This window comes from Carassius carassius, chromosome 22 (genome assembly GCF_963082965.1).
Source record: "Carassius carassius chromosome 22, fCarCar2.1, whole genome shotgun sequence".
In the NCBI taxonomy this organism is placed as follows: domain Eukaryota; kingdom Metazoa; phylum Chordata; class Actinopteri; order Cypriniformes; family Cyprinidae; genus Carassius; species Carassius carassius.
The window spans coordinates 14,764,482-14,786,783 of NC_081776.1; the positions used below are offsets into that span (position 1 = coordinate 14,764,482).

A 22,302-nucleotide genomic window follows, 5' to 3' on the forward strand; every position below is an offset into this window, starting at 1 on the left:
GCTGGCTGTTCACAGAGCTCTGTGTCCAAGCACATTAATAGATGGCGAAGGGAAGGAAAATACTGTATGTGGTAGAAAAAATGTACAAGCAATAGGGATAACCACACCCTGGAGAGGATTGTGAAACAAAATTCATTCAAGAATGTGGGGGAGATTCACAAAGAGTGGACTGCAACTGGAGTCAGTGCTTCAAGAACCTCTACGCACAGACGTATGCAGGACATGGGTTTCAGCTGTCGCTTTCCTTGTGTTAACCCCCTCTTGACAGCGTCAGAAGCGTCTAAAGACAAATAGGACTGGACTGCTGCTGAGTGGTCCAAAGTTATGTTCTCTGATGAAAGTAAATTTTGCATTTCCTTTGGAAATCAGAGGCCCAGAGTCTGGAGGAAGAGAGGAGAGGCACACAATCCACGTTGCTTGAGGTCCAGTGTAGTTTCCAGTCAGTGATAGTTTGGGGTGCCATGTCATCTACTGGTGTTGGTCCACTGTGTTTTCTGAGGTCCAAGGTCAACGCAGCCATATACTATTAAGTTTTAGAGCACTTCATGCTTCCTGCTGCTGACCAACTTTATAGAGATGTAGATTTCATTTTCCAACAGCTGCACACAGTGCCAAAGCTACCAGTACTTGGTTTAAGAACCATAGTATCCCTGTTCTTAATTGGCCAGCAAACTCAAATCTATGGGGTATTGTCAAGAGGAAGATGCGATATGCCAGACCCAAGAATGCAGAAGAGCTGAAGGCCACTATCAGAGCAACCTGGTCTCTCATAACACCTGAGCAGTGCCACAGACTGATTGACTCCATGCCACGCCACATTGCTGCAGTACTTCAGGCAAAAGGAGCCCCAACTAAGTATTGAGTGCTGTACAATGCTCATATTTTACATGTTCATACTTTTCAGTTGGCCAAGATTTCTAAAAATCCTTTCTTTGTATTGGTCTTAAGTAATATTATGGTTTGAGATAAAGAATTTGGGATTTTCCTTAGTTGTCACTTATAATCATCAAAATTAAAAGAAATAATCATTTGAAATATATCTGTGTGTGTGTAATGAATTAATATAATATATAAGTTTCACTTTTTTAAATGAATTAGTGAAATAAATCAACTTTTCGATGATATTCTAATTATATGACCAGCACCTGTACTCTTCTACAAAGGAACCAAATAACACAAAACATATTGCAACATAGGTATCTCATTTAAATGTGGCTAAATGGACCTGTGCAGCGGTGGTATTACAGTCAAGCCTGGGAGGGATGTTATGCCAGCCATCATGCTGCAAAAACACTGCATGAACATCAGCAGATGGAAATAAAGCCTAATAGATATAAATTAATTATTTACTACAATCAATTACTAGTAGAGCTTGTACTGGTTCTTAGCATAATATACTTTGCGCAGAGTACACATAAGAGCCCCTTCTTTAAGAAAAATATATATTATGCACGTCATTTCAAAATCTGGAGTAATTTTTTACTTTTTTTTTTTTTTTTACAAAAATGCATAAAATTTATAAACAAGCGACAGTAAAGACATTTATAATGTTACAAAAAGTATTTCTAATTCACACAAATTGTGTTTTTTCTATTCATCAATGAGTAATGCTTGCTGGAATTTAAGCTTTGCCATCACTAAAATAAATTACTTTTTAAAAACTATTAAAATTGGTAATAATATTTCAAAAGCACAATTTTTACTGTACTTTTGATCAAATGGTGGGCATTATAGACTTCTTTCAAAAACATTTTTTTTTTAATCATACTGACCCCAAACCTTTAAACAGTACAGCATGAAAAGTAAACAGGACCCATTATTGTATCAAACTATACAGTAATTTATTAGCCCAATATTAAGTTGTCACACAATACCACAAAAAAAAAAAAACCCATCCAATTTCCCTTTGGGGAAAGAGTCTCTTGTATAAACTGGGAGTATTTTCCTATGGGGACATCTGATTGGACTAATAAATGCAGGACGTTCCTGTAACATCTTTTATCCTGCAGTCTATTCACAGCCATGTGATTTTGTCCGATTGGATGCCTGGTTTATATCCACTGCAAGAGGATCACAGGAAGTCGTATAGATACTTCACCACATCGAAGCCTACAGTTCTAGAATGAAAAACAGAGAAATAGTCAACAAACTAGCACACAACCAAACTATTATATGTAGGGCTGGGTATCGTTCAAAAAATATTGATACCGATACCTTGACTTTCATACAAGCTCCTGAAAGATACCTTTTCAATACCAATTCCAATTTAACAAGATAACATTACCTCAAAAAACGTACATTACATATAACCTCAGAAAACTTTTTTCCCCAGTTTGTTTAGGTTTTTACAGACTCCTCTCCTGAGCCACTGCACAAAGGAACAAAATGTAACCAAGTAGTTTTCAAAATGAACAGTTTTCAAGTCAGTATGTGTATGTGAGGCTCACTGCTGCATGCTTAAGATCTTTAAAGCACTCAGCAGGTCCTTTTTCTTCAAAAATGAGCATCTCCACTGTTTCAGGAGACAGACGAGCCCTTTCTTCACCAATGATGTCCCCAGGCTACATTTACACTAATGCGTTTTTATTTTAAAACGCATAGCTTAGAAAGAATCATCATTTCTATACACTTTCCACTGATTTACGTGATCTGTTTCTAGTTCAAAAGAAGCTCATTCGCTGCTCATTTGTCAATTATATTACATGTTCATAACCATCCAGTCTCCACTGATGAACGTGCGTTACACTTCCAGAAAAACATTTATAGGGATGACAAACACGTGATAACGACAGTATATGATTTGTATGATTTTCATGAGATTCTGCCTATTTTTATAACAATACAGCGTGTTTACCCGAGAAATGCTAAGCAGGTGTAGCAATTAGCTTGATATAAAAGGCTACAAAATAACATTTCTGCAACATTATATGACTAAAACCCTCATTAGATCACAGTCAGAGGTTATTACAAACACTCCATGGTGGTTTAAAGTGAGTTTTGAGTAAAAGCATTGGATACGTTTTATAAATTGTCTTATATGTAGCATGATGCTACAGTGTGAATGAATGGTCACGTAACATGCGTTTTCCTTCATGACTCACCAGAGCCAAACACTGATTTAGGCACATAAAGCATGCTGCATGCTTACTGGCACACTGAGATGAACCCCTTAGATATCGAAATAGGTACCGAACAACAAAACAATTGATGATATTGGGGCAATTCAGGCGGTCCCTAACAAATATCGAAATCCATACCCAGCCCTAATTCTGCGTGCATCTAATAGTTAGTAAATGTAATCACAGACAGTTTACACCTGGAATTAACAGTTTTACGTAATATGATCCTAAATGGTCAGAACCAAGTTCTTGTGTAAGGAAATGTGTATGGAGTAACGCGTAAAAGTAGATAGTGACGTAAACTGATTCTGAATCAGAACACAAGCAGTCACTGAAGATGCAAGTTACTAACAGGTGTAAACACAGTGTCACAAGACCAAGGGCAAAAAGGTCTAACAATCTCCCACACACCTGGAGATGGCAAGAATGAAGTCCAATGAAACTGAACATTTGTATTTGGGTGAATCCAGCTGGTCATCATGCCCCACCTGAGAGAGAAGCTGCAGAGTAACTAGTGACGAAATCTGTAAGACAGAAACATACTATGCATTCAATATGCATTATAAGGATTTCATTATTTTAGAATTAGAATATTTAATTCGATGGATTATTAAAGCTTTCTGGGCCGCCAATTTGTCCCATAGGAAAGTTATTAAAGTTATTAAAATGTAAATGTCACACAATGAGTCACACAAGCAGTTAACCTTAAAAAACAAATAAGGTTATAATGCTTGCTTTCAAACCAGTTTTAAATTACACAAGCTCTTATAAAGAGTAATATCTAACCTATGAAAAAAAAAAAATCTCAAGATTCAAAATTATGTTGATTATTTTTAAAGGCCTGGAAGTCACAGATTTAAAATGGATTATTAAATACTATCCAAAATAAGCTGTTAATTTATCAAGGAAAACTAATGACGGTTTTGACAAAATAATTAATAAAAATAAAAAAGGATGAAGCACTGCCACCCAGTGTCCAAAATGATTCCAAGATTTGCTTGTGTTTAATGTGCTACAGCATTGATCATAAATCATATCTTTTGGCTTTGAATGAGAGGATTAAAATGAATAGCATAGTTTATCACCTGTGAGAAGATACTGGCTGTGGGTGCAACTCTGCTATCAACCACACTGTAGAATATGGCCATCATTCTGTCAAGAGGAAAAGGCTTCGGTCCCAACAGATGGTTACTAGTCTGCAGCAAAAAGACAAAATCAAAGGGGAAAAAAAGATAGATTATATTAATAAGCTTGCAGAAAAAACAGAGTTAAAAAAGAAGCAAACTTCTCACCTTCTCATGTTTCTTCAAGAAATTAGTTTTTCTTATTTTCCCGTGACTCTAAAGCAAAGACAAGCCTTCTTTAGTGATCACATGACTCTTAAAGATGATGCACTCATGAAAAGTCATGTGTAGATGAGAAGATCAGAACGCTCTGATTCACCTTGAGGAAGAAGCGGCGGTCTGTGCGGGCAGGGTTAAAGGACGCCAGGTATGCAGCAATTAGCAGAAACTTGGAGTAATATGGCAGCTCTATGTGAGCGTGTGCTGATAAAACTACAGGAAGAGGACAAAAAAAACTCATTGGCTGATATTAGCAAAGGAAATTAATGTCCGTTGGTAAAAAAAGAACAAAGATACAGATAAAATAAAAAGAGTAAAGTCTAAAAATTAATTTTTAAAAAGTTGTCTGTAATGAACTTTTTTTTAAAAATAAATTTATATTTCAAGAACAATTTAAGAAGAGAACTGTTATAACAACATCACATTTTAGTTAATTATGGTGTATCAATTAACGAATGATTACTCCTGTGAAAAAGTAATACGCTTTATCATACTTTATGTAAAGTACTTACAGAAATATTAATTTGTGTATATACATTGTGACACTTATTTGCACTTTATTTAAAATAAATTAAAATCTATAAGAAATAAATTAATTTCAAATGCAACTTAGTGCTTTTTTATTTTTATTTTTTACCACCCGAGTAGAACTTATGAGCAGTACATCTTTATATATTATTTCATAATTCTACTGTCCTTGAAATATGGGTAAAGTGTACTGACAAGCATTTATTGTCAACTAAAATATACTTTCATGTTATTTCTATTGAAGCCTGTATGTAATGTACGTAAATATATTTGTTATTACACATATCTAATGATGAAAACACAATTTAATACATTTAAAATACAGTAATATAGAATAACATGACCGTTATTATAATCATGAACTTTTAGTGTTGGCGATAAACAGAATTGAATATTAATTGCACTTCATTTAATTAATATTCAATTATCAGCAAATACATTTTTTTTTTTTTTTATTATACTTTTAAGATTTGTGATGCAATAACACTTTTTTCCCCCTGTAAGAGTAGGGTTGTTCAAATCCCTAACCTTTAGTTTGATGATAACAGCAACAACACTGATGATACTGGCCTTGACAAACACACCACTTTCACATCAGTGAAGCCCATCGGCTAATGTTTGGTAAAAGTAGAAATCTTGGCAGTCAATCCTAGAGAAAGCACTGGACTCAATTTTTAGCAGCCCTAAGCAGTGCCAGCAGATGGTCCGTGAGGGCATGACTGAGGCCTCTACTGGTCTGTCTGAACATGCAGAGTGTGTGAGTGTGTGTGTGTCTGTCTGTGTACCTCTGAGGGTCGTGGCCTCCTTCTCATCCATCTGCTGCTGCTCCCATTGCACGCTGATTGCAGTAAACCAAAACACACAAACACTCAGTGACTGCTGTGACACAAAATCTCAACCGTAAGCACTCTTCAGAAGTCACACAGCACTAACTGACCTGGACACCTCTCGGAGGTAAACCGTCTGCATGGCTCTCTGCAGATGAGACTCGATGTTTTTCCATAACTTGTGAATATCACTCTCTTTGGCTGAAGGAAGCAAGAAAACATTATTTCAAACACTGTGCTGACACCAAAAACGGGGAGTTTAATATATTTAAAGGGGAAGGTCACTCAAAAATGAAAATCAAGACAGTTCATTTTAAAATCAAGCACTTCATATTTAGCGTGGCCCTCACAAAAAATGGCATATGGATCAGGAAAGCTGATGGACAACTTTAAAGAATTAGTTCACCCGAAAATGCAAATTTATTCACACTTCCAAGATATAGGTAAATTTGTTTCTTCATCAGAACAGATATGGAGTAATGTGCATTAAATTGCTTGCTCACACATGGATCCTCTGCAGTGAATGGGTGCCGTCAGAACGAGAGTCCAAATAGCTGATAAAAACACCAAATTAATAATCCACAAGTAATTCACACGACTACAGTCCATCAATTAACGAAGAAGTGAAGTGAAAAGCTGCGTGTTTGTAAGAAACAAATCTATCAGTTTTGATGTGAGAAGACAACAAGGGACAGGCCTTTTCACTGGAGGAAGCGTTATTATGGATTATTGGCTGTTTTTTAGGCCAGAGGCGACGGTTTAAAGTTAAAACACCGTAATACTGCATTTGTTCCTTAGAAATGCTCAGCTTCTGACTTCACGAGACATTATCTGAACTGGAGTCATGTCAATTGCTTGTGGACTATTATGATGCTTTTATCAGCTGTTTGGTCTCTCATTCTGATGGCACCCATTCACTGCACAGGATCAATCAATGTTCATCGTAATAAAAATACAGATTGCAGAGAATCAAATTCGTTCGACATAATGAGAATACAGATTTCAGACAACATGAGGGTGAAAGGATTATAAAATGTACATTTCTGGGTATACCAAGCCTTTAAATGGAAAGATTAAAATGGAAGCATTCAGTCGTGTTTAAATATTTTACCTTCTCCTTTCTCCAGGGGTTCACAAAACTTGGAGAAATTCAGGACAGCCTGTTAAAATTACATTTGAAACAGTGTATTTTAGAGTATTTAATATTAGTACCACCTAATGTATTGTGTCTTTTTAAAGCTAGAGAAAAGCAAAAAGACTTCTACTGGTTGAAGATTACATGCTACATCATAAAAACTGCTACAAAGGTAGTTTAAAGGCAAGTATGATCTCACCAGGTGCCTGAGCTCTCTCAGATCTCTGCATACGGAGAAGAAGACCCCCAGCAGGATGTTTATGTAGGACGCGTAGAGCTCAGGTGTGTAGGATGGGTGATGATCCCAAGACAGAATCTGCACAAGCTCCGCTGAGGGACCAGAAAAAAAGGATTTTAGACATTTCATTCATCCATTCAAGTATTAAATATCCCTGGCCCTGTTTGCACCCAGTACTAATGCTCTCTCAGTTGAGAGCCTCTGATTGTGTTACAGTACGTCAAAAAAGCTCTAAGCAGAATAATCTTTGTTATATAAAATGTTGGAATATTGATAAATTTGATCTTCACTTATATTTACATGACCTCACTGTTCAGATGTGCTAAAATTACATCAAAAACCGTCATTTGATACCCGTCTTTAAATCTGATGGTCTTACACTCTTACCTTTACTGTAGTCTGGAAAATGAAATAGCAAAGGTTCAAAGCAGCCAGTGTTGGGCCGAAACTTTTCCCACACAATTTCACTGAGCAAGATGACGGTCATGTTATCATTGACCTGCCAAAGGGTGAGAACAGGTTCAGTTAAGTTTATAGATAGCTAAAGCTCTAATGTATAACAATGACTATTAACAAAATAGTCTTTATAAAGTCCCAAGTCTCCAACCAAGGTCAGATAAAGAAGAAGGAAGAGAAGAGAATTGGCTTATCAGACATAAGACTATATAAAGAACAGGTATTGTACTTAATGCACTAAAACATTAGTTAAACTGAGCCCATACCAATTCCTGTAGGCGCAGAAGAGCAGGAAGCAGACTGAAATCCATATCTCTCAGGCGTTCAGCTCGGTCCAGAATCTACAGGGACATTATATAACATTGTGTCACATCAAGTAACATATTATTTCATCAATATTATACTACATATATGTATATGCATACTACATATACACTACAGACCAATAGTTTGGACACACCTTCTCATTCAGAGTTGTCTTTATTTTCACAACTATGAAAATTGTAGATTCACACTGAAGGCATCAAAACTATGAATTAACACATGTGGAATTATATATGGAATTATATACATAACAAAAAAGTGTGAAACAACTGAAAATATGTCATATTCTAGGTTCTTCAAAGTAGCCACCTTTTGCTTTGATTACTGCTTTGCACACTCTTGGCATTCTCTTGATGAGCTTCAAGAGGTAGTCACCTGAAATGGTCTTCCAACAGTCTTGAAGGAGTTCCCCGAGAGATGCTTAGCACTTGTTGGCCCTTTTGCCTTCAGTCTGCGGTCCAGCTCACCCCTAAACCATCTCGATTGGGTTCAGGTCCGGTGACTGTGGAGGCCAGGTCATCTGGCGCAGCACCCCATCACTCTCCTTCTTGGTCAAATAGCCCTTGATGCCTTCAGTGTGACTCTACAATTTTCATAGTCATGAAAATAAAGAAAACTCTCTGAATGAGAAGGTGTGTCCAAACTTTTGGTCTGTACTGTATGTTAAATAAACTCACTATATAGCGTGTCTGAGTGGCAGGTGAATTAGAGATCATCTGTTTGTACAGTCGCACAAAATCTGACAAAGACGGGCAACGGGGAAGCAATGCTGCAGCATCGGGCCCAAAGAAGGCAGACAACACCTGGTGAAAGAGAAGCCCACTGGACACACACTCAACACAGTCCACTGATGCATAGGGGAGCTGAAACACACACAAAACAACACACACTATGTGACTTTTAAAGCACTAGGCAGAATACACAGGCCTACTTTGTAAATGGTTACAGAGGAAAACTAGTCATCGTACACTACATGACTAAAGATTCACATACAACCTCCTTCAAAATGTAAAAAGTTGTGTAGTGTATTCCATAAAGGAGTATTTTTACAGGTTTTATGAACCACAACTTTTTCAAATATTTGGTTTTCACGATCTTACCTCCAGATCTTTCATGACGGAGAGCACCACATGACTCTTTCCTGTTGCTCTGTGGCCATAGATGAAGATTGAAGGATAACTGTATTGATCTGGCTGTTAACAGACACAGAAACCACAGCTCACATTAACTGCAGACATACACACACACACACACATACATCCTGTGTGTGTGTGTGTGTGTGTGTATGTGTATATTTGGATATATATATATCTGTTTGGGATCAGTTAGATTTGTCATTTTATTAAAGAAGTCTCTTCTGTTCAAGGCTGAATTGATCAGAAATACAGGAAACTGTGAAATACAGAAAATGTTGAAATATTATTGCAATTTAAAACAATGGTTTTTATTCCATGTCACATGATGCTTCAGAAATCATTCTTAAATGCTGATTTATTATCAATATTGGGAACAGTTTTGCTGCTATATATATATATTTCTTTTTTTTTTTTTGGAACCGTACCGGTGATATTTTTGGGGGGTTTTCTTTGATGAATAAGTAAAAAAAAACAGCATTTATTCAAAATAGAAATCTTTTGTAAGCAGTGCAGCTCTTTACAACATTGATAATAAATCAGCATATCAGAATGATTTTTCAAAGATCATGTGACCCGGAAGACTGGAGTAATGATGCTGAAAAATCAGCTTTCCAACACAAGAATAAATTGTATACAGCCACGATGAACAGAAGAGAATTCTTTAAAAAACACTTATAAATCTTACTGATCCCAAACTTCTGAAGGGCAGTAACTTATGTGTATCTTGGCTTGGTATTTAACGATATCAATATCACACACAGCTGGAAGATGCTTTTTTTCCCAGTAATCCATATACAGTAGTGCCTCTAATTGAATAATCACCCATGTTTAATTTATTTTAATTCAATAATAAGTAAATAAAAATGTAAACCATGTAACGATAAATACATAACTTCAAACCACAGGTGTTTAACTGACCTGTCCCATGAGTGAGAGCAGTGTCTCCAGCTGTGTGTCTCTGCACGGCAGTTTGTCAGCCAGAGAGCGCAGTGTGTCCTCGGGGTAACCAGGACACTGCAGCCGCACAGACATCCTATGATCACAATAAAACACCTGTATTAGTGTCATGCCCAAAAACAACGAACTCACGTGTTGTAGTTTATCGCACTAACGTTACAGCTGCTAGAAAACGTGCTTGCGTTTGAAAAACTGTAACGTTAGTGACGTAGTACTCGCGGATCTTTGAACTTGATCTTAAACGCTTCTCTAAAAACGCTGAAAAGGACAGAAAGCCGACGCACAGACATCCGTCTGATGCAATTAATAACTAAAACTACGAGAGCACGTTGTGACTAATATTTACACACATGTTCAAACCAACAGACCACTTCGTTAAACATGCCACTTTTCAACAGAAACTAGTAAAAAAAAAAACATCATAAATACCTATAACCTTACTTGAGAAACGAACGTTATATATTTTTTCCGTTTTTGAGGAACAGAGAACGTCAACTTAGTTTGCCCGCGCTGTTTACGAGTGACGTCACGAGCCCGCGTCATTTCCGGACAAGGGTCTGGGATTTGTAGTTCTTGGCGTTTTAAATCCCAGCGCTCTCGGATTTAATTTTTAAACGTTTAAAACCGAGAATCCATAATATCATCAGCCTGAAAGTCGAAAGAGATACATGTTATGAATTTAGATATGATTTTATGGAATGCATTTATTCCACAGGCACGCAAGCGTCTCTTCATCTGCTATGCGGACAGGGAGTGACAGACGCAGACTGAATACTCGGGTGTGCCAGAAATCTGCGCTGTTCGCTCGAGCGCACTCCATCCCCGCGAGCGCGTCTCATTGCGATCAACACGCGCGGCATGATTCTCATCCCAGCGTTTCACTGTGGTCAGGTATAATGTGTTTTATTTCTCTGAGAAGTGCCCACGGGATTACATCGGATGGAGCAGCGGTACGCCGTTAAATCAGCAGCCGAGAGGAGAGCGATATTTGCGTTCAATCTGAGAAGAATGGACAGGCAGAATATGATGCAGTGCTAGTGTCGTCATTCGAACATCTGTTATTTCTGTTAAACGCAACAGCCAGATTTATCACGGAAAGTATTTTATATCGTGTAATAGCCTCATGGAAACAACCCTTTGGACTGTGTAAGGTAGATTATTGTTTATATATAAATATATACGTGCATAGGCCTATATATATATATATGAATAAATAAATGCATTTAATCTCTTAAAGTTTGGGAATTCGCAAACCATCTCAGTATTGTTAATTGATTCCGGTCATCATTAAGTATTCATACTGACATTTCCGCTGGTAGTATTATCTCCGCTGCACTGGAATGCGTTTTCTTTATATGAGCTGTCTTCATTTGAGTTTACTCATTATTTTTGCTGTCCCAAGTGTGATTATTCACCTTAATAAGATTGCTTGGCTGAATGATGCGGATGCATAGAGGCTGAATGAGAAGGGAGCTGGAAGAGAACATCATTGGAGTCACGGACAGACTGCCACATCCACGCTGAACGAATCACTGTGACATCTGGCACTAAAACTGCTTAGACTGTCCTGACATCTGTGAGCCATTCTGTCTGTACTTGAGTTTAGTTGGCACCCCAGGCAACATCCAGAGAGGGCCGAGTCCAGATTCAATCCACAGAGGACCAGAGTCTAAACTAAATGCAGAGTGGAATGAGTCTGGACTGAATTCATAAAATTAAATTCAACCCTAATTCCAGAATCAATCCAGAGAGGACCTGGATTCAGTCTCAATCTGGATAGGATCTGAATCCAGACTGAATTCATAAAGGACTGAAATCTAGACTGAATCTGGATAGGACCTGAATCCACTCCATCCAGATAGGATATGAATTCTGACTGAATCCAATAAAGAAGCTCACTGCTTTGCCAACTCACGGAGCATCTAAATCCAAATTGAATCTAGATACAACCTAACTCTAGATTTCATCCAGATTTAACCAGAATCCAGTATCAATCCAAATAGGATCTGTATCCAAAAAAGTATCCTGATAGGAACTTAATCCAGATAAAACTGAGTGCAGTTCCAATCCACAGTGGATCTGAGCCCAACTGAACTCAAATAGAACCTAAATCTAGATTCAGTCCACTTAGGATCTGAATTCAAACATCAAGGTTGACTCCAGAGAGCGCCTGAGAACAGAATCCAGACTAAATACAGGGTAAACCTAGTCAAGGTTGAATCCAATTGGGGACCTGAGTCCTGTTTGAATCCATAAAGTACTGAATCCATCTATGATCCCTGGGACACCTGCAGCAATGCTCCCAGCCACGGAGGCAGCCAAGATCTACCAGACCAACTACGTCAGGAACTCTCGTGCCATCGGGGTCCTGTGGGCCATCTTCACCATCCTCTTCGCCATCGTCAATGTGGTATGTTTCGTTCAGCCCTACTGGATCGGGGATGGCATGGACACACCACAGGCCGGTTACTTCGGCCTCTTTCACTACTGCATAGGGAATGGATTGTCCCGGGACCTGACGTGCCAGGGGAGCTTCACAGAGTTTGGCTCTATCCCGTCTAGCGCCTTCAAAGCTGCGTCCTTCTTCATTGGGATGTCCATGGTGTTGGTCCTCTCCTGCATTGGCTCTTTTGCCTTCTTCTTCTTCTGCAGTACAGCCACTGTGTATAAGATCTGCGGGTGGATGCAGCTGGCAGCAGGTGAGTGAGTGAGTGACAGTGCATCCTTTGAAAGTTTCCCAATGCGTACTGATGTATGAGTAGCCAAGAGCCAGGAGTTCAGTATGAAAGTGTGGAACCCAGAAATACAATCTGTGAAGTCAAAAACACACACACACACACACACACAGTTGGCATATTCTAATATTCTTTACAAGTTTGTCATGGCACCATACAAAAAAGAAACACTATTTTCATAGTACTTTAAACAGTACCATTCAAAAGTTTGTGGTAATTTTTAAAGAAATTAACACTTTCATTCAACATGGATGCATTAAGTGATCAAAGTAAAGACATTTATATTGTGGCAAAAAAACAAACATTTTTTGAGCACCAAATCATCATATTAAAATGATTTCTACAAGATCATGTGACACTGAAGACTGGACTAATGGCTGCTGAAAATTCAGCTTTGCCATCACGGGAATAAATTACATTATAAAATATATTCAAATAGAAAATAAATATATATTATTTCAATTTAAAATAAAAAAATGAAATTGAAATAATTTCAAATAACTTCTGAACATGCATTTAAATTGTAAATACAAGGATTTTCAGTAGTGGTCTAACAATTTGTGGTAAAATTTAATTATTTTTATATACATATAAATCTCAGATTTTGAATGTTTTCTCAGGTGTTTGGACCTCACTGTAATATATATAAGACTAAACAGTTCCAATGTCATTATGTGGATTCCTAACAAATATTTCAACCATTATTTAAAATGCTGTGTAATGACACCTTAGTTTACACTGCCATCTGTGTGATTTCTTCTGTAAAAAAACAACATCTCTAGATAGGCTTAGTTTATTTTGGTTCTGTTTTTTTCCCCTGTTAATTTGTATTCTTAACAGAGTCAAGAAGTTTAAAAACTCCAGGGTTCCATTTAGTTTGATGCATTTTCAGGAGTGACTGACCACCCTCTCTGACTGTGAATGTGTGTGTCTGTGTGTGTGTGACTGGTGGACTGTGCTCTGCCTATCAGTTTTTGCTGTTGGAAGGGACGGATGCACCACAAGAAAAAATATGTTCTAAACATATCCAGAAAATCTTCTGAAAATGTTGAGCACTCTGTGAACATTTCATATTTTCTCAGGGAGGAAAAAGACAGGGGTTGTCTATTTTTGTACCTTGCCTCGAGGACTTCAGGTGCATTTGGAAGTAACTCACAGTTGTGGACAAATTACTGTCATTGGTGGCTTATGTGCAGCTGTCAGAGCAAAATGACACAGGATGTTCTTGCAAGCCTCCATAGTACTTACATATTAAATAGCTGTTTATAGAGAACAATTCTGTGAAAATTTACTCAACCTCATATCATTCCAAATCCATATGATTTTTTTCCTTATGTGAAACACAAAAGATGTTTAACAGAAAGTCAACTCAGCTCTTTTGATCTTGGTCAACTCTTCTTCCATAGTATCTGTAGTGGGTTTCTTAGCCATAACTTTGTCTCTAAAGATATTCAGTTGGGTTAATATCAAGACTCTGGGCTGGCCGTTTTTTATTTCAATGTTCTTAGCGTCAAGGACTGCTTTACCTGTTTTGCAGTGTGACGGGGCATTGTCTTGCATGAAATTTACCGGCTGATTTGAATTGGAATTGCTTGCAGGGAAGGTAACGCATGTTGCTGAAGATGTTTCTGAAAAACATTTGCATTCACTCTGCCATGTAGCTATATAAGAGTCCCAACTCCTACTGCAGAAAACATTCCCCAAAGCATGACACTATCCTCCACCTTTCACTTACTTCTTTACACACTTTGGGTTGAGTCCTTCCCCAGTTTGATGATGTACAAAGTTCCCCATCAGACCCAAATAAATTAAACTTGCTCTCATTACTCAAGGAAACTTTGGACCAGTTCTTCTCTCTTCGCACAACATGCTCCTCAGCAAAGGTGAGTCTAGCCTTTTGATTCTTCGTGCTCATGAGATGCTTCAGTCTGACATCTCTTATACAGATCCTTACCCTGTTCAGCGTTCAGCTGGCGAGCAATTCCAGCTGCAGTGTTGAACCGATTCCCCATTGAGATTCTCCACATTATCCTGCCCCCTCATGCATTTTTCTTACATGGACGACCAGCTTTTTTGAGGCAGCTTGAATGAATTGGTGTCATTGTAAAGCTGCAATTTTCAAGAAATCATAGATTTGGAATGACCACGTTCTCCTGCAGTGGTTGAAAGGGTCATCCCTTTAGCCTTCATCTGGACAACCTCCTGTGGGAGGGTTTCAGTCACCTTAGAGCAGCCCGCAGTTGTGAACTCTCAGTGAAAATTGGAGGAATGCTGCCAGTTAAATAGGGTTTGTCATATAATTAAGGAAATTGGCACCAGGCGCCAGATTAACGCCTATAAATTGGAGGTATCTGTAAGTTTTCTCTAATTTTGATCCGAGTTCTTTTTCAAATATCTCATTTAAGTTTTTCATACTGTGCTTCAGAAAACAACTGATGCAATTTGCTTAAAACATTACCCTTTTACTCCTGTTAGGATAACTAAACAATGACTTTGAAATTTAGAACATTTTAGTTTGTTCTCTAATTTTGATATATGTTGATATAATTTTGATTTCATATACATTTATGATATAATACTTATATAAATTATATGATATGAAATGAATACAAATTATTTACATATATTTAACATAAGAATGGTGTCATCTATGCAAAAATGCATTTGGTTCTTGCATGTCTTCTAATTCTACTTATGAAGTCGCTTAGCCCATGATCCATGAGCCCATGAATATGAGAAGTTGTGGTTCAGATCATTGTATCTTGCTTAAAGTGTGATTTGAAGGTTTAAGTCTTGCTCGACTGACCATTTTTTAATGAACCAATTAAAAAGGCATTTGTCAGAAGATGTTTAATAGGTGGTGGTGTATTTGGTTGCACTTTCAGAGGGGGATAACCTCAAGTAGCTTACTGCAGCCACTGTTTTCAGCAAATGTCAAATAAAGATTACATAATCAGATTTTTAAGAACGCCGGCAGCTTAACCGCAGATTTTTAGGGAGGCTAAAGCCTAAGTAGGTCTGGAATTGCCTATGGTACCAAGTTTGAATTTGAAAGTGCAAATAAGAGCCAAGGAAAATGGAAAGATTTGACAGGAATTTACTTAATTTTTGGTCTGGTGTTCTTTTATGTTCCATGGAAGAAAGTAAGTAATACAATTAATAATGAAATTAACTAAGCTTCAAATTGCTGGTGAATCTGTCATATGTTTCTTGATGGTTCAAATGATGAACAATGATTTTTTTTTATCCTGATGCCTCGGGGAAGAAAGGACTGATTGATTTTTAGGAATTGAGAAAACATTTAAGAGCTACAAAGACATTAAGAAGCCATTTAGTACAATGTTTTTTATTTAAACCTTAAATTTGCTTCTTATACAGGTGAGATCTGAATGGATGTTTCCCAGGACTGTCTGCACAGCCTTTATGAGATGGAAACTAGGATTAGCAATTAGCAATAAAAAGCCTATTTGGATTTCAAATGGCTCATTGATTGGGTGAAACTCTTCTCAGAACAGCATGTTATGTGTGTAATGAGAAACTAATGTTGTCACTGTTAACTTATCCCCAGCTTGAAGGAACACAGTCAGCGCTGGTGGCCCTAGTGGGTCACACCAAACTGTAATCTGTTCAATTCAGACAGCACTGAATTGACAATTGACCAACCATAAAATCACAACTGTGAAGACCTGCGGTGTGAATGTCCTAGTGCAGAGCAAAAGAGGTGTTAATGCAATCAACCAGAAGGTAATATTTAAATGATAAATGATACACTGCAAATGAAACTCACAAAACTTCAAAAGGCTCAATAGCAATAGGCTTTAATCAGACTGAATGACTTGTCTGAGGTACGATGATGGATTTTTCACTTCTGAGAGCAATTACGAAATTCCTAAACATATGGACATTTACATACATGTTGACCATCAACGGCCGAGGGTTAGGAGCTCCACAGAAACACTGATGGAAGCAGGGCTTGTGAATGGAGAGCTGATAACTGACTGTACTTCATACTCAATGACTGACTCATTCAGTTCACTCTTGGCCTCCAATAAAACGCCCACTCTTCTATCTGTCTGTCTACTCATTCCATACATCCAGTTATCTGCTGGATTCTAGTGCAACAGATGCTTTACTCTTCTCTGCATTCACTAACTAACAAACAAGTACTGAGGTCTTAGTTTAATGGATGTTGGAGTATCATATTTGATATTATAATATTGTAGTAGCATGTCTAGTATGTTCTGTGATTTTAGTTCTGCCCTCTGTGATTTAGTTTTCCTGTGTTAATTAGCTCATTCTAATCTCTTGGCTCCCTTTGTCAGAGTCATGTTTATGTACCTTGTTTCCTCTGTTAGTCTGTCTGTCTTTGTCTAATGTGTGTGAAGATTTAGCCTGTGATATTCTCCTTAGGTTTGTTAATATATCAATTTATATTATGTTTAAAATGTATAATAAAAATATCGTTAAAATGTCCTTTTGCATGCAAAAAAAAAACAAAAAACCTACCATTAATTTAACAGATCCGATTTTCACTTTAATTCTAAATATTAAGTTGAACTCATGAACTCAATTAATTAGCTATTTTTCCTCTCATTTTTAATTGTCTAGAGTCAGTGGTTTCAGGGTTATATTAACAAAGAGGTAAATGTTATGTTAAAGTTATCTTTATTTAGCACATGTTTGAATCATATCCAGGAGCAGACAAATCTCTCACTAGTGGGAGTGAAACTTTTTTATGCTGGGAGACAGCAAGTGATATGCAATTATATTAAAATCCTAAAATTGGAAACACCATATGAAATATAGCAAGTATTTGTTACACCCACTCAAACTAAAAATCACCATGAACTGGTTCAAGAGCAACAAATAGGGGTGTAATGCATGTTTTGGTTTTGAAGGGTCAGTTGCAGTCCTGTTACACTTCTTTTCCTTAATAAAATGTTACAGTTAACATTTTAAAGAGTAAGGTGTTCGCTTGGTGGTATGGTTTGTAGAGAACATCTGTGTGAGCAAATCTCAAGACACAGTCTGCGACTGACATCAGTGATGGACTGATGGCTCAGAAAGCTGAAAGAGAGAGAAGAAATAATAGCCTGCAGCGGGTGCCTTGACATATTTGACTGGCATTTTAAGATTTAAAAAACAGTTCATGTAGACTCCACAGTGAGCAGATGTTATTGCTGCTAGTTTGGTCAGTTGGACAGTGGGGTGCTTACCTGGAAAACCAATGAAGAGATACAATGAAATCAGCGACAGTAAAGATTTATCCTTTACTAATGTATCGAAGAAAGAGCTGGAAAAGTTTGGCCCAATCATAAGTAATTCTATTAAAATATGGAAAGCAGCAGAAAAGATTATGGGAGTTTCAAATCTCTACTGTCAATCTACCCCCATATGGCATAATAATAATCTTTGTACTGGTAACAAACCGTTCGTTTCTTAATGCTGGGTTGAATGTGGTATTTGCACTTTAAAAGATCTATACAATGATTGTGGGCTCAAGTCCTTTCAGATTCTTAAAGATGAATTCTCTCTCCCAGGATTCTCCTTTTTCTTGTATTTAAGATTGAGATCTGCATTGAAAGCATATGGTGTACCCTGGTCGACTAAACTATCTCCTCATCCTATGATAAACTGGATAGATTCTAGTATGGATTCTAGAGGTATTGTGAGTATAATTTATAAATCGCTTGTGGTGCGACAGTACTCCAATATTCCAATTGAGAGCTTCTGGGAGAGGGACATTGTCTGGAGAAATTGTTTTGCTACCTCAAAGAACCCAGCAGATCAAATGATTCAATACAAGTTAATCTATAAGTCGTATGCCACCCCATTTATTATATGAAATGAAAAGAAAGCCTGACCCCTTATGTCACCTATGCAGCAGTGCAAGTCAAGGTACATATATGCATATGTTCTGGGACTGTTCTAGAATTGAGATGTTTTGGTCCTCGGTGCAGGACATATTGACTGATCTTCTAAAGACTCCGATCCAAAAGGATCCAGTGCTTTTTCTTTTGTTGGATGATTCCTCGTTATCACTGTCTGTCAATCAGATGAGGATTTTGTCTGCTGCCCTCACTGCTGCTAAAAAAGTTATCCTGAAACTTTGGTTTGAGCCATCTATCCCAGCTACGTCTACTTGGATGTCCTATCTGCTGGACATTGCTCTTTTGGAGTGTACCACAGCTAAAGTGCATGGAGCCACCAGAAGGACACTACTCTTTTGGTTGGACCTTGTTGAGACTTTATCAGACCTCTTGAAATCTTGAGAGGTATTGGTTATACCTCTAAACAATGATTCCCCTCTCTCTCTCTCTTTTTATTTATTTTAATTTAATTTTTTTATTATTATTAATTTTTTTTTCTACTTATCTCTGTATCTTATGAATGTGGGCGGAACTTGGGCTTTGTTGTAAAGTTATAAATCTAAATCAGCGACAGTATTGATAAGACCCTTTAGGACCCAGATGTTTGCGTTTCAGAACTAAGTGGGTGAGAGGTGACAATTATAGGGGTCCCCACTGACCAAGGGGCCCACTAAATCCAGTAGTTATAATATATTCTCTTACTCTTATACAAATCATTTTGGTATATTACAAAGTCAGCTTGTATGCCCAAGAGTTTAATGATAACCTCAAAAACATCCAATCCAATGCTTTCCGAATATCGCCTCTCTCCCCTCACTAAAAATGGTTTAGTCTATTAATTATTTCTGCACAGTCAGCTACAAAAAGAAGAGGGACCTAATAAAATCGAAGGTCTCACCCCAGCTAGTGAACACAACAAATGTCATTATACCAGTGCGTACTGGCCGAACGATTTCTGCACTATAATGTAGTTTGTTATATTATATAACAAATATAGAATAGTTTTGGAAGGCCAAATAAAGTGCTTTTGCTTTCACCAGATAAACAAAACATCTCCCTGACATGACTGCTTCAACACTAGGTTACTGAAAGTATGCCTTCTTTCTTTGCGTGAACATTTGTGCATCATTATGCAAATATTTCCACATAGTGATGTAGACATGTGGGGGCGTGTTTAAATGAGCTGTTTTAGGGGGCGTGACAGAGTCTTAACTTTGATAAAGAATATCTCTTTGGATTTGAGACTTTACTCTTTGCAACTTTACAGATCTTCTTCATGCACCAAGAGCTTGTAACACTCCAAAGAGAAAGGAAAAATTTAAATCGCATCATATGACCCCTTTAAAACAATGTTTCAAGTTACTAATCGCTTAATGCCATTTTGATGTAATATTTTTTTAACAACTTTGTAAGCCACATTTTTATTGCTTTTGCTGCTGTCCAATAAAAACCTAGGCACACGTTCGTCTACAAAATGCGTTTTGAAGAGCATTTCATCAGGAAAATATCTGTTGTGTACAAACATTTGATAACCATCTTCAAAAGCTTTTTCAGATTCATTGTAAATCATAAACATCTTAAAGGCGTCTTCTAAATGTCTATATGACATCAGACAGGAAACATCTTGGAGATATATATATATATATAAAACAACAACATGCAGATGTAAATGCATGCAGACATCAAATTGACGTCTCCGTGATGTATTCATGCTAGCAGGGAACCCTTTTTTTTTATGTATGTATTTATTTATTTTGCATGGCATCAGATGTGGGCCTCTATGCCCAAATCTTATAATGTATGATTTCAGTAGAGTGCAGTGGGGCCAACATTAAAAAATATATATATTCCCTAGCTATGACCCTGACTGTGGGAAAAGCAAGTTAGAACAGGAAAGATAAATAGAGAAAGACCTAGGTGTGGGTTCATACTGACAAAAACGGCAAAAATTAAGTGAGCTCCAGGAAAAGTGTGACACCTTTGTTGACTGTGTGAGAATGTGTGCATGCTTGTGTACCTGTGAAAGTGGTGCACAGAATGTCATTATTTAGGAAAATTAAGTTAAGTTAATATTTATTATGTATGACACTTACAGTCATCAAAAATAGCAACCTTGGACAAAACAACATGGGACCCCATTGATTTTCATTGCATGGACATCAGTCCTTTCAACGTTATAGGTTCAAATCATTAATATTAAGTACAAACTAATAATAATAATGTTGCTTAGCAAGCAACAAATTATTCACTCTACACTGCACTTGAAATTCAAGGACAAGCCATTTATAAAACCAGTGAATAGTATCTAGTGTGCCATGTGTGAACTGTCCTCCACACGTACACGATTGTGAATCGCAAAGTAATAAAATTGCACACATGCTTTGTTCAACTAGCCATAATAGCATTGAACTCAAACCTGCAGCATGAATCAGTCCTCAGCTAGTCACATATCAGAAATCCAGCATTAGAGATTAGCACTTAGTGGTTAAAAATACCCATGCTCCATTAACACGCAAGCTTTAATCCTCTCCGACTTGATCTCCACGGCGTGCTGATGAGCACATCGGGCCTGCTACTTTCAACTCAAAGTCACTTTCAAAACGTTCGGCTCAAAATAATTATAAAATAAAAAAAATGCATCACCACACACTGGTTGGAGTTTCTCGTCTCTTAATTGTGGTTGATGGCTTGGCTGAAATCTTTAGAGGATTGATTAGCTTGTGTATCCGGAGTTAATGTCATAAGCGCAGACGTAGGAAAACTGGCTCTCGCTTGCGACTATTAGCTAATCTTGGCTAAGACTGTGTGCCCATGCTGACCACATTTCTCATTCTAAATGGATGACTGAAAGCCCAGTGTTGCTAACCGATGATGCTATTTGCTAACATCAACCAGCTCTGTGAAGATTTGCTGCTTTTAACTTTGACTGAACTGCTCCAGTGAAAGCTTGGCTTGGCTGTTGTTAATCTGTTGCTAGTATATCATGATCACAGATTAGCCTTCTTTAGTTTCAATGTCATTAAAGAATTTTAACGTCATTCTGCTTTTTTAAATGTTATTAACTGCATTAATAATAAAGGCGATCTTTTAATTGCGCACACTAGGTTTGTTTGATACACTGGTGCTAGGAAATTATGCTGTACTAATTCATCATTTCTGGAAACTTTGCTTCCTGACCCAGATTAAAACGTGCTGCTCTATCTATCAGTCCATCTTTCTTATTTGCTACTCTTTTTGTCACTTTATATTCCTTCAAACTTCAGACTATGTAAAATTTCAGACAAGGCTTTTGTCAAGCCAGCATGAACTTTTTCTTTCAGACTTCTCAATCTAGTTATCATTGAAACTTAGTAAGTATGAAATATCGTGTATAAACATTGAGTCCACCACCAGGGTGGGGAATGTTGTCATTTTTAATAGTGCTGTCAAACGATTATTTGCGATGAATCGCAATTGTCAAGATTGCACTTTTGTGTAGCTGGGTTGAGTCGGTGTAAGAACTGAATATTTGGGACAGTACTGTAGCTACAATCGTAGAGTGAGAGACGACATGACAGAAAACTAATTATGAATCTGTAAATGTGCGTAGGACAAGCTTCTCTTGTAATGTACTCTTGGCCTTGCCTGCGAAAGA

General features: G+C 37.4%; 2 protein-coding genes across 2 annotated transcripts in view; one reads left to right on the forward strand and one right to left on the reverse strand.

Annotated features, from left to right (window-relative positions):
• Positions 1 to 1,816: 1,816 nt before the first annotated feature.
• Positions 1,817 to 10,684, reverse strand: orc5 (origin recognition complex, subunit 5). Its single transcript, XM_059505400.1, has 15 exons — positions 10,559 to 10,684; positions 10,025 to 10,141; positions 9,071 to 9,163; positions 8,648 to 8,833; positions 7,913 to 7,987; positions 7,578 to 7,689; positions 7,152 to 7,282; positions 6,929 to 6,977; positions 5,928 to 6,018; positions 5,776 to 5,828; positions 4,563 to 4,675; positions 4,412 to 4,459; positions 4,205 to 4,315; positions 3,531 to 3,643; positions 1,817 to 2,117 (listed from the first exon to the last, which is right to left on the reverse strand). The coding sequence occupies exons 1-15, from the start codon at positions 10,604 to 10,606 to the stop codon at positions 2,072 to 2,074; spliced, it is 1,386 nt and encodes a 461-aa protein (XP_059361383.1). The 5' UTR covers positions 10,607 to 10,684; the 3' UTR covers positions 1,817 to 2,071.
• Positions 10,685 to 11,828: 1,144 nt separating this feature from the next.
• Positions 11,829 to 22,302, forward strand: part of lhfpl3 (LHFPL tetraspan subfamily member 3) — a 28,591-nt gene continuing 18,117 nt past the window's right edge. Inside the window, exon 1 of the mRNA XM_059505401.1 lies at positions 11,829 to 12,762. Coding sequence (XP_059361384.1) covers positions 12,336 to 12,762 — 427 coding nt within the window. The 5' untranslated portion in view covers positions 11,829 to 12,335. The remainder of the gene's footprint in view (positions 12,763 to 22,302) is intronic.

Bases quoted from the DNA above. Each gene is read 5' to 3' on its own strand.
- orc5 (XM_059505400.1), bottom strand. From the start codon at position 10,606: ATGACGCGGGCTCGTGACGTCACTCGTAAACAGCGCGGGCAAACTAAG. The intron at 6,019-6,928 runs GTAAAATATTTA...TGCTTCCTTCAG, and splicing joins ACCCCTGGAGAAAGGAGAAG to CCAAAGAGAGTGATATTCAC. The intron at 2,118-3,530 runs GTGTGTGGGAGA...TTTTCATTCTAG, and splicing joins TTCATTCTTGCCATCTCCAG to AACTGTAGGCTTCGATGTGG.